General features: G+C 39.4%; 1 protein-coding gene across 2 annotated transcripts in view; it reads right to left on the bottom strand.

The window, feature by feature from the left end:
* PRKAR1B (protein kinase cAMP-dependent type I regulatory subunit beta) overlaps window positions 1-12736 on the bottom strand; it is a 100329-nt gene that overhangs the window by 16986 nt on the left and 70607 nt on the right. For both annotated transcript variants that reach the window (XM_040574548.1, XM_040574547.1), the window contains exons 8-9: window positions 6644-6704; window positions 2976-3097 (exon numbers count right to left, since the gene is read on the bottom strand). In XM_040574548.1, the coding sequence (XP_040430482.1) occupies window positions 2976-3097; window positions 6644-6704 (183 nt within the window). The remainder of the gene's footprint in view (window positions 1-2975; window positions 3098-6643; window positions 6705-12736) is intronic.

Below are 12736 nucleotides of genomic sequence, written 5' to 3' on the forward strand. Positions count from 1 at the left end.
GACCACAAACAGCACTGTGAGCAGTGGACTTTACAAGCCTGGTTTCCTGTGGGTCTTCCCCATGCGTATTTTGTGTTATTCTAATAATTTGGCTGAGCTCATGCTGCAGCCTCTGCCTCCACATAGCATTTTCATGCATACAGCCTGCAACTCAAACAGCCAGCACCCTACCATGATCTGCGCAACACTGGAGGCAGATGCTGTACAGAAAGCCATGAAAAAGGTTATACTAAGAAAAAAAGGGAAAAGGTTAATCTGCTTGTTTGATAGGAAGGGGAAACTAAATACTCTTATCTATACTAACCAGGATGATATTCCTCGTTTAAATCAGGAGCTGCTTTTCTGGTCAATCTGGAAGTCTCCCTTTAAAAAGGTGTTTAATGGTTGCACTTCAGTCTGCCTGAATGTTCACTTGTAGGCTGTTGAACTTGCCAGTGAACTTGCCAGTTCACTTGTAGGCTGTTTCCTCCTGCAGAACCAGTATACTTAAAAGATAGCATCCCATAGGATGTCGCAGGGGAAGGCAGCATTGCAGGCTAACCACAAATAAGCAGTTTACGAAGTTCGCAGAAAACTGTGCTAACAATTTAAAATCTGTGAGTCCTGGGTGTCTTTGAGAACCTTTTATGATAGGAGTCACAAGATCCCACTCGGAACCTGTATTTGTGATGCTGGTGATCTCTCTAGTTGCACTACAGCCTTATAAATTGGTAACTGATTTGTTTAAGGCATGTCATGAATAACCACGCTTTATAATAAATAAGAATCCTGCCCAAAAATTCTGTGGGAAAGTTCAGCTTTGTACTACTGGACATACTGTACTCCAAAGGAGGCTGCATTCTGGTGATATATGAAATGGTTTCTGCACACGTAGCAGCCAAACAAATTAGCTATATTTGTAGTGTTCTGGATTATAAGGCCACAAACATCAATAAATATATGAAAGAAGCTAATGACTTTTCAACATGTTGTGACAACAAACCAGCCAAAATTAATTTCAACCAAAGTTTGTGGAATAAAGTATTCCTGGTGGCTTCATCAGCAATCCTGCAGACAAATTGAACATCAAAGATGCAAACTCCTGTCAAATCAGGTTTAAAATATAAACCTTAAACTATATGTGAGCAGGCAAAAATACTACTGCAGCACAAGAAATAATAGATACTGGATGTTCATTCTTTAATGTAGAAAAATACAGGCAATTCCTAAAGTAAGAAACTATGCTAGATTTATAGTGGATGGCTGAGGTGAGCAGATACTTTATGATTACACAGTACACAGTGCTAATACTTTTCTACCCATTCAAGTCTTAACAGCTGTTCCTTCTAGAGGGAGAAAATAATGGCCCTCAGTAGTTCTTTAGCAAGCTGCCAATTTTCCACATGGGTTTTGATGGCTAAGAAAATCAGGTTTTCCTAGTCTCATGCTGCTGCAAGGAATAACAAGACACCTAGTAACTCTCGTAGGAATAAAAATCCCATATTTCTAAAGGAGCAAATTATTTCCTATATTTTTCTTATATAATAAAAAAATTATTATTGAAAAAAATTCCTCTCTAGTATCTAGTCTGGTTTTATTCTCACACTATTGATTTGAAGGCTCATCACAGTTAAAGTTCCTCAAGTGTGTAGCTGCGCACTACGCAGGTGCAGTTATTTCAGAAGAGAAACTATGTTCATAAATCAAATATGTATTTCAGCACCAGCATCCAACACTCAAGAGGGAAGAAAGAATGGAATTTTAAGTATCATATATTGATTATGAACCAAATTTTGGCTGCCTTGGATAGAGGCAACTGTTCAAAAATTCACAGATAAGTAGCAAGCAAAGGAAAACCTGTTGGCCTCTAAGCCATTTGGAATGGATGCTGTACAAGCCCTTTACCGTTTGTGTGGGGCATGGTCTCTTTCCTCCTAAAATCACATCACAACACAGCAGTCTGATGGAACCAGAGACGCATTCTGTGTACATACAACTACCTCCCAAGGCAACACAATGACACAAGTTTCATTACATCCATCTAACCCATCTCCCACTGGTAGGAATTCAGATTACCAGCACCCCTTGTGCTGCCATCACGGCCTTGTTGCTGGTCATGTAACATCTGGCCTGAGATGTGCATTTGAACTGTCACCACAAGGACATACATCAGCCACTCCCAGTCTATACATTTGGGTATGAACACTCACAGCTGGCACTGAAAACCATGCCCCAAACTCCTACTTCAATACGTACATGGTCATATCCTAACGCTGGCTTGTTAGCCTTAACCTGAGTCTTTCTAATACATTTTTATAACTTGTTACATCACAGTGTCTAAGTATTTGTGTGAGATACTGAAGACCCAAATATTTATGTCAGAGAGGGAGGAAAAATCCCATCAGCATCTGTTTGCAGAAGTGAAACAGTGGAACTGAAGTGTCAGATAATCTCCCAAAAAGATGTCAGTATTTTCAGCTGCCTGACAGATCTGTCTGCTTGTGTGAGAGTAAGCAAGAAAATGGCTCAGCTATTTGGACTGAATTTAAGGCAAAACAAAGAACAAATTATCTATTTTCAGATCAGGTCTCCTGCTCCATTCTACAGATGTTCATCGTGATTTCTCCTGTAAGTCCCTTTGGGAACAAATATCAATGCACTGTGTGCCTGGCCAGCCTTGTTAAAGTACTGGCAATCTGGAACAAAAGCAAAATTAAGTAGAAAAGAAACCTTCAAACAGTAAAGACACTAGACATATCTCAAAACTCCATGTCTTACATTTTCCTCGAAACTAGGGAGTGTCCTCCTCCACTCATGTAAGGTATTTCCACAAAACTGGTGTCTGAATTCATATGAATTTTGAGTAATTCTCCTGGTTTGAGTGGAATTAGTTCATCTTGCTGAAGCAAGAGATTAAACTGAAACCAAATGTCTTTAATAATACGTCTTAATCTTTACCAGGAAAAGACACAGTTTTATCAGGATGCCAAACTTACCTCTGTAATAATGAAAAAGTCATCACCAGGCTCTCCCTGCACAACAATTTTTTCTCCATCTTCAAACTGGACAGGTTCCAGTGCATCAGCCACTGTCAGCCGCTCCCATTTGTCCAGGGACTCTAAAGTATTGAAGATCATAAAACTTTATTATAAAAAGATTCTTACTTTGGCTGAAGATTCATATCTAAACTGACAGCTCCGATATGCCTGGTTTTGTTACAAAAGAAACATTTCTCTCATCCACGCGCTTTGCACGAACTTCAAATTGAGAAAATAAATTTATTCATTGTGCCTTAGACTTTCATAATCACCCAGATAATAATCTTAAAAGTTGGACAGGACAAGTTGACAGTTCCCCAAGTCTGTGGTCTGATCTGCACTGCCCAGATGCTGCAGTGCACCGGAGCAGCCTAGCTGTTGTGAGATACTACTGAGATCCTCTCTTACCACATCGAAACCCAGATGCCAGAACAAGTCCTGCTGTTTTTTCATCAGAGTTGCTCTCAGATGGTTACTGATGGCCTTCTTAATAAGCACTGCAAAGGTGCTAACCCAAAAGAAGACTTTCCCCATGACTGAGATCAGGAACTATTGACACCAATAGCAAGTCTCTGTTAGCACAGTGGCGGTGGAATCAGGTATAGCTCTGTAAAGTTGCACCTCTGTTTCATTTGCAGTTTTGGCCATTGGGAATGCACACAAGTGCAAGAGCTGTTTTTCTTTTCCTTACGCCACTTAGAGAGAAAAAAAAAAACCACTTCAAAGTAAACTTCAATAAGAAAATATTAACAGTCTATTTTATGAGTAAAAGAACTCATAAAGCCTGGCTCCTGCCCCTTTGTGTTCTTATCACCTACCTGCAGCTGCCATAAATCCCCTGTGACACCTGCCTGGCAAAAGACAGTCTGCATAGTGGCTGGTTCAGGGCTACTGACTGACCTGCTGGCTTCCTCCCAGTGCCTTTGCTAAGGGATGAATTCTACCTGCTCTGCCCTTGGGGAGAAGAAGGATGCTCATCTGTGTCTCTCTCTTCTGCCTGTTTGCATGAGAATTCAAGCCAATGAATTGTATTTGAACTTCTGTCTTTCTATCAGATGTGACTGAGGAAAGCAACAGGCTTAAAAGTTATTAAAAGAAACAGATAACACAATGATATAACCACCACAGCCTTAAAAAGTTGGGCTAAAATTCATTTACTAAATTTCTGTTGATTCTTACTCATCTCATTGTGAATCACCAAACAATTTAAGTCAAGATATGGCTTCTGACAACAAGGCTAGGTTTATGTTGTTTGCTCAGACTCTGTCATTCCCATTTTGTTCAATATATTGCATAGAAGTATTGTGGGAAGGTGAGAGAGTTGTTCTCTAAAATTTAAAAAGCCTTCTGGCTGAGCTCAGAAGAGCAGACTGAGTCCAACAAAGCCAGACCAAAGTGGAAAATGCACAAAAGGTAAATTTTGCTGGACAGTCATCAAATCAGTTGCTGGACACACATACGCCTCTCTTCATATTTTTACGCACTTCCTGTTGCACTTTGAGAAACAATTATTCCTAATATTTTTTCCACTTATAATCACTAATGCACTTTCCTGGTATGTTTATGGCCTTTGCTGTGGAAGCATTAATATCAAAGTCCGAGCTCACATTGTCAATGCAACATTCAAAAGTGCTCTGTCTGACTAAAAATAAGCATAAAACTCTTTCATACAGACTAGAGTAGGCTTTTTCTTTTTCTTTTTTCTTTTTTTTTTGAGAAAGAACTCAGCAATTAACAATGAAAAGAAAGAGTCCCTTTAAACTTCTTCTTCAGTTGCCTTTATGAAAAATTCAAAGCTAATTCCAGCTCTAGTCACGAAGTGTCTCTCTTTTGTCCAAAGGAATTGTACCACTACAAATACATTGGTTAATGGTTCCTGCAAACAGAGTATGATATAGAAGTTTGTACATGATAAAACTCTTAAAGTTTTAGTTGCAGTGTTAAATTCAAACATCAAATAAAGTAGACCATTTTTTTTTAATTTCTAAAAAGTACATACAAATTCATGGCTTTACATTTAATTAAAAGCTGGAGAAAAGATCTAAACGGAGTAGTTATATCTCCTTAGATAAGCAGCTACTGATAATCTAAAAAATCCTTAAGATTTAAAAATATATATATTCTTATAATTATATAGCTAGTTACAGACACTAGGCCTTGAAAAATATGTGTATGAAGCAGGTAGAGGTTTTTCCAGTGAGAAATCGCCAAGTTCTGACCACAATAATGCATGAGGTGAAGTTGACTTCCCAGTACTGTGTTGAGATTTCTAAAATACTTTGCAGTTTTCCAGCTGTCACCTGCTATTTAGACATGTGAAATAGATCCTTAAACACTTCACCTAAATTCTCACAGATCCTGAAATGATGTGTTATTTTGCCGGTGCTTTCCTGTACTTAAAAAAGGTTCAAATCTTGAAGTTCTTACCCATTTTTTACTGAGATTGAAGAACCATACTACAAACTAGGATACAATTATATGGCAAACCGCATGTTTAAGGAAGCGCATCTTTGAATAACCTTTCTACTCCGAAATTGTTTTGAGATGTCTCATTGTTGTAATTGCTTCCTATTAGTACAGGTGCAGAGATGTTTTTTTTCTTTAAATACTCATTGTAATTTAGTATAATTTAAGCTTTTAATTTAGAAGGATTTAAATTAAGCATAAAAGAAAGCATTTAAATGATGAAAACTTCATTAATAAGTGAGTAATACACTTGGCCTTACTTTAAGCACACAAATATAATTGAAAATTTCATGCATAGAACCTCTCAAAAGTTCAAATCTATTTTCATTAAGACTCTCTCATATTTCAGGTACCCAAGCTCAAATCATAGAGGAATACAATAAACATGAAATAAAGTGTTTAAATAGTAATACAAGTACTTTAATTATATAGGAAATTAATCCTCAACTGTTTTTTTCAAAATAGCCCTAGCAGAAACATGATGGCTCTCCTACAGAATCAACGTTTCATTGTACTGTCTAACACTGTCCTCGTTATTATAAGTTTTGTTCTCCTAATGGTGATTGATTGGTCAGGCATTATGGGTTTGTTGTTTTTCCTACTGAAGGCCATCAAGAACATGTCCGAATTTTGTGGCTATCACATTAATCAAAGGGAAACAAAATCCAAGGACAAGAAGCTAAACAGATGTTTTAAGAATGTGAGACAGAGGCTGTAAAAGACAGAAGAAAAAAAATTTTTGATTTGTGAGGGTAGTTTGCTTAGTGCACATAAATACAGTATTCTTGCAGGAAAAAGCTTCTCACCTGTTACCTGAAAGGATGTAACTAGACTTTATGATAAATTCATAACTCTGTACTGCTTTTTCTTCTATCTATATACAGTTCAGTAACAGCAGCTACTGAAAGGTTATGAGTGCATGCCTGTTGGCATATTTAAGGAAAGATTTGCCCTTAACATAAATGCTCAGTGCTTATTAAAGAATGAGAAAAACAAGTCCTAAAAAAGGGCCCTTTACACTTTCTTTCCTTAGGAAATGATGCAACTGTGAGATCTCCTGTTTGACCACCATGGTTTTCATCATGCCATCAAAGACCAAAATTCATTCAGCCAGCATGTCTAACAGAGGAACTAATACACAAGTCCAAAGGGCAACTGACCCAAAATGGAGACCTTGCTCAGGAATTCTTCATACATCTTCCGCTTTCTCAGTGTGCTGCCCTGTTATTAAAGGAGAGAGAAAAAGAAGGTAGGACATTAAACAAAGTATTTTTGTGTTTTCTTCCTACAGCTGCTTTTTTTTTTTCCCTCCCCTTCCAAATCTTAAGCATAGCCAGTATAAACAGCCTAAAGCAAACGTTTCCCCATAAAATGTCTGGGCAAGTTGTATTCCTGATAAGCAAAGACAGAAGGAATCAAATTCAACCCTGGTGTAATTTCACTGACTTCACTGGCGTTACTGGACACCAAGGGTGTATTGTATCCATTATTTACAGGCACTCATTTAAAGCCAGAGCTTCATCAATTAACTGTTTAGCTAATTCAATATGTATCTTGTTACCAATGAGGCCCTACTAGAAGGGAATTTACAAAGTAAGATAAAACATAAAATGCCCCCTCATGGGTCCCACTGTTTTAGGTCAGAACCTCTTTCGTGACAGGAGTTTTTGTGTGCAAGCCTTTGTTTTTATCTTGTACAATGTTGTATGTATTGCTACAGCTGAGCAACCTATTCATATTATTTTTAACAAGATTTAAGTGTGTTGGAGCAGACAATCCATCAATGTATGTGCAGCCACCAGCACAGTCATTCCCAATTTAGTAAGACTTTTTATGTGACAAATTACTGAGAAAACTTATGCTTATGTGAAGTCTGATCACCACAGAAAGGCACTCTTAAGCAGTCATTCCAGAAAACATTATTGTCAGAGATTCAGTAATGAATAAACACAATGCAACTTTACCAAGACAAAAATTATCAATTAATCTATAACTCCTTCAGGGACACAAGCAACTGGAAAAGAAACCCTTCCCAGGTACCAAAGAGGAATTCCAGGGTCTTCCTTGCTACTCTATAGTTTACTCTGCCATATGACAGCCCACATAATTTCTGTCTGGATAAATTCTTAGTAGATGTTGAAGGTTGTCTTGTGCCTGCTAGTCAAATCTACAAAGCAGGAGAACAGCATAAAGATGATGGTGCTCATCTTCTGAAGGAAAAGGAAATGAGGATGGCATTCATTCACACGCCAAAAAGAAAAAATCAAATGTCAGTTTCTGCTACAGAAAAAGACACTTCTCTACTCCTCCTTCTCAAAGGGAGCACTGGTAAGTGCTGGAAGCAGAGAAAGTGAGGATATACAAAGGAAAATTAGAAGAAACATTTCACCTGTTGCCATTACAGCATTCAGAAATACTTGGGAAAGGCCAGTGGATTCAAGCACAGTGATATAGCTAAGCAGTTAGCATTGTCCCTCTTCCTACACGCACTGTTCAGGTGGGGCCTAGTCCAACAACCAAAAGAAAAGGGACTTCTTCCACCAAATTCAGCAGGCCGTGGCTCCAGCTTCTAGCATGAGCATCAGCAGACACTGCCGGGTGCTCTCTTCTCCTGGGCCACCTCTGCTCCAAAACAGCCTCGGCACCATCAGAAGCTGCTGCTCCTCCCAGATCTCCGTGGATCAGCAGCAGCCACCAAGGTCTCCCTCCTTTACACCCCTTTCATAATTTCCGAGTGTGGTGCTGACGGTTGGCCTCTCAGAGATAGCATCACTAACCCTTGTCTGACCTCTCTGTCTGACAAACCTGGTTCTCAACCTCAGAGGCCCCTGGAGCATTTCAAGTGCCAAAAAGAAAAAAATGAACTTCAAACAGGGGAGGCTCTGCAAACCACGCCAAATCCTGACAGCTCACCATGAGACAAAGAATGGAAAACTGGACACTGCACAGTTGTTGCTTTCCTCCCTACAATCGAGTGGAAACTAGACCAGCAAAATTGACAGCTGTGGAAAACCAGATTGGTGGTTTAGTGTGATGGGCTGGGGCACCCAGGGACAGATGTGGAAAATGCTTTTAAAATGACTGTGGACACAGATGAATTTTAAGAAGCAGTAATCAGCAGCCATAAGTGCCGCCTGACCACAGCTTTGAGTATTTAGAGACGCAGACAAGACCCAGGAAGGTAGGAACTGCTGGCATCCCGGCTGGCCTGGAGGGCAAGAGCCCATCACTTCCTGCAGGATGATGGGTGTGTTAGCTCTTGGCTAAACTAAGAGCAGAGGTGCACAATTCACCATGAAGAGAAGTGCATAAGCAAAACAGAAGGGGAAAGAACTAATTGAATGTGCTATTATCGTTACCTGAATTGTGGTATTATCTGTATTGTGTATTCATTATCTCAAACCTCAACTACAATTGGGACTACTCTTCATGTATAACTTAAACATCCCATGTCTCTAAATGATACCACTGACATAGATAAGGGAGAACAACGCCTGTTGAAGAACTAGTGGGTGAGGCTTTAAAATCCTATTTCCCAGCATATGCACTGAAATCCAAGGTGATCCAACTAATGGCTCACAATTCAGCCTGCAGAATGGCTCCTTCCAAACCTCCATCTCTCCTGAAGGAGACAAACAACAGCCTCCAGGTTCCCAGGAGCCACCTGATAGCTGAGTTTCATCTCACTGTGCCAGGCATCCAATGCATTTCTGCAATTTGCATAGCATGAGGCTGGTTCCCAGTCAGCACAGCTGGATCCCAATTCCCCTTCCAGAAGGAAGATGTCTAGCTCACGCTCAAGCAGGGGCCAGAACATTGCTTTATTTTTGCTTGTGTGTGTTTTCCTGCTCAAGCTTTCATAAGCATGAGGGGAAGAGATTTTGGAAGAACACTAATATAAGCTAAAAAAAAAAACAAAAAAAAAAACAGCAGTAGAATTCTTACAAGAAACCAAAGCATGTTCTTATTGCCATTGGTATTGATCTTCTTTCCTCCCCATGTAACAGAGAGAACACGCTGACTGCCTACTTTCCCACCTTCCTCCATCAGCCCAATATTACCCTCTCATTCCCCACCATGCACGCAGTGTTACCTAACTCCTGATTTCCCTTTTATACTTGCTTCATTTGGTCTAGCCACTGTATCCATGAGGCCAGGAGTATGAATACCATGTAACCTCTTCTATTACCCTTCAAGTAGTCTCTGTAGAAGTGTCAACCAGCACTCTCACTGGGGTATGTGCTAAGTCTGATCTAATGCAGTATTTTCATGGTTATTCTAGAAGCACCTACAAATCAGACAGTAATAACATCTGCAGACTAGGAGATAACACAAATGCTTCCCAGGAGAGGAAAATAACAAGAGTGGATCTAGAGACATTAGAAATGGAAGCAGAAAATAACAGAATGAGCTTCTGTTCAGAAAATATAGCTTAAAAATACAAAGGAAAAGAGCTCCAAAACACAGATATTTGCAGAAGGGAAGAAAACTGGAAACAGTAAAGCTGAAAGAGATTGACAGATAGTAGAGGAGAACCTGGTTTGCAACATCATCCTGCAACAAGGCTAGTTTGGTATGTATACACAAAGACATCATTCAGGAATGAAGTCCCATCTCCAAGGCTCTGATGTGACTGCGCCTGGTGTGTTACACTCTGCCTGGGTACCTCTTCTCCAGAAAAGTGCTCCAAAGCTGAACCAAGCCTGAAGAACTGCTAAAACACTTGGGGAGAGCTGATAAGGAAGGAGCAAAACAAATTCAGCCTGTATAGGTTAGCTCAGCACTGGGATCATAGGTAAACTATGCTCATAGTTAGCATGCATGGTTCTAAAGTTTTTAAGCAGACAGTGATAATCACCTACAGATATATGACAGAAAGATAGGACATTTTAATACAGCATAATTTGACATAACTCAAAGTAATAGGGGAAAATTAAGAAAATCTAATTTAAGATGAATATCAAAGAAGTTTTCCCAACTTCAGATTTATTCTCTTGCAGAAAAGCTTCCCAAGGGAAGCAGCAGAAATCTTACTGCTCGAGCCAGATAAAAACAATAGTAAATGTACATGAATAATTCTGTACTGGCAGGGTTCTTGATGGCATGTTCTAAAAAGTCTTTATTACTTCTGCTTTTTCTAACCTATTAATATCTTCTTATTTCAATAGTCACTGCTTCTCCCTCTCCCCACTTTCCTTTGTTCACTTTCTCCCCAATTCTGAGCTGTAAGGCACAACCTCATCGTCCTAAAGACGGTGGTTCTCACTAATTATGAAGTCATTAATATTCTAATCTGCAGTGCTCCTCCCCGAAACAGTCACAAGGAGAAACGAGATCAATTTGCCAAATCCACCCAGAAAAGAGCTCAAAGCCATTTTTAAGGCCATTTAACATAGCAAGCACTGGCCTTAGCTTAGGCAATACACAGGCTCTGAAAAATGAACGCCACAGAGATTACAGTGGGTCTTGTTGAACAGGACTAATGCATCTATTTTCCAGCTGGCTCTTCTTCATGTCCTCTGTTTTCTTCCATTTTTCCTCCCCATTTCTCTAACCCATTCTCTGCCCTTCTTCCCCTCTGTTCGCCTCTTTGCTTTGTCCCTCCAGCATTCTTACTGTCTTCTTTCTTGCTCCCTTTTTTCAGCTGTGCAGATGGGCTGGCTGGAGTTGATTGGGCCCTTCCTAGAAATCTCCACCTTCAGTAAGAAGCCAAACAAATGGCTACCGAAAGGCAAAGCATGGCTCAAGTTTCAAATAAAAGAGTAATGCTGGCAGGTATGCAGCTGGCAGGAAGCGCCGGAATGGCCTTCTGGACTGCTCCAGTGCTGGTTAATCCCCATGTAAACCTGATATTGAACAATGCTTAGGGTGTACATTCTTACAGGAGACTGAAAAAAAGTCACTGAAACAATGCAATACTGGCCATCAAAACAGTACCCACAAGGTCCTGGTGCTATGATGCGCAGATGTTAGACAGAATACAGGCTCTGGATTTGCTTTATGCTTTGGCAGCCATGCAATCTACATTTTATGAAACACAAAGTCCTTCTGACTTGACTTCGTCTGAGTGGAAAAAGGCACTTGCTAAAGAACTTGTTCTCAGATTCAAGCTGTGAAAAGATGGTAAAGCAAAGCCAAAATAGCATAAATAAAATGAGGCATAACATTAGGAACTGACTAACCTTGCTTTATTATTACTTATATCCCAATATTACAACTTGTTTTCTAGGAGCAAAGTTTGCCAAACAGGCAAAAAGTATTGTATGCAATGCAACTTCCCTCTCAGGGCCAGGTATCTTGGACCATGGGAACTATAAGATAGTTAAATTATCCTGAATCAGGCTCTCTTATAGAAGAAATTACAAGAAATTAATACTTCAAATTTCCTCAGTCTGGGAACTGAATTGTCTGGGGGATCAATCTGATGTTGGGATATAGACATTTGCTTCTCTGGTATTTGTGGTATTTGCTATATTTAGAATACAAATACTGTACTACCCTGGGATGTCCCCCACTCTGTGATGCTCTTGAATCCCAAATGCAAAGAAGAAAGCAGCAACATTTTAGCAACTGAATTAGATGAGAATCCTAAGGCAAAAATTCCTTTACATCTCTCCCAGAAGAATGTAAATAATTAAATACAGAATACATACCTAAATTTCTGTTTGCGGATGCACACACAGAGAATATGTACATAAAAAAAATTGCAACAGTGTGAAAAGTACGCAACTCAGCACAGATAATTTTATGAAACAAATGGAACACACAGATGGGTAGATAATTTGTGAGCGTACTGAGGTGGGAACATGTTGAAGTGTTTTTTGTAATCCATCTAGTATGATGAATTACATGGTATAATACTTTGTCAAGGACTGCAGCGAAAGCCAAGCAGTTTCTCTGCAAATCTTAACAAAAAGAACTATCCCAACTTTTACAATCATCACAGCTGCTAAAACAAACTTGAATGTGACCCTCAAGCCACCAGGGTACCTAAGCTGAGACAATGAAATATAAAGAAATATATCTATTTTAACAAACTTCTTTTGGGACAGGCAAAAGTAATAAATGGATGACAACTGTAACTAAAAGCCAGCAGGAACTTTTTGCATCAGGCTTTGTCTATCCAGGAAAATGGAAAACCGAAACTCACAAACCTCCTGAGATACATTTTATTCATACCATAAACCAGTCAGTATCGATGAGACTTCTAAGTGGGGAAAATGGCACTAAGCAGAAATAAAAACCAGAGCTGA

The sequence above is a fragment of the Cygnus olor genome, chromosome 15 (genome assembly GCF_009769625.2).
Source record: "Cygnus olor isolate bCygOlo1 chromosome 15, bCygOlo1.pri.v2, whole genome shotgun sequence".
NCBI classification, from domain to species: Eukaryota; Metazoa; Chordata; class Aves; order Anseriformes; family Anatidae; genus Cygnus; species Cygnus olor.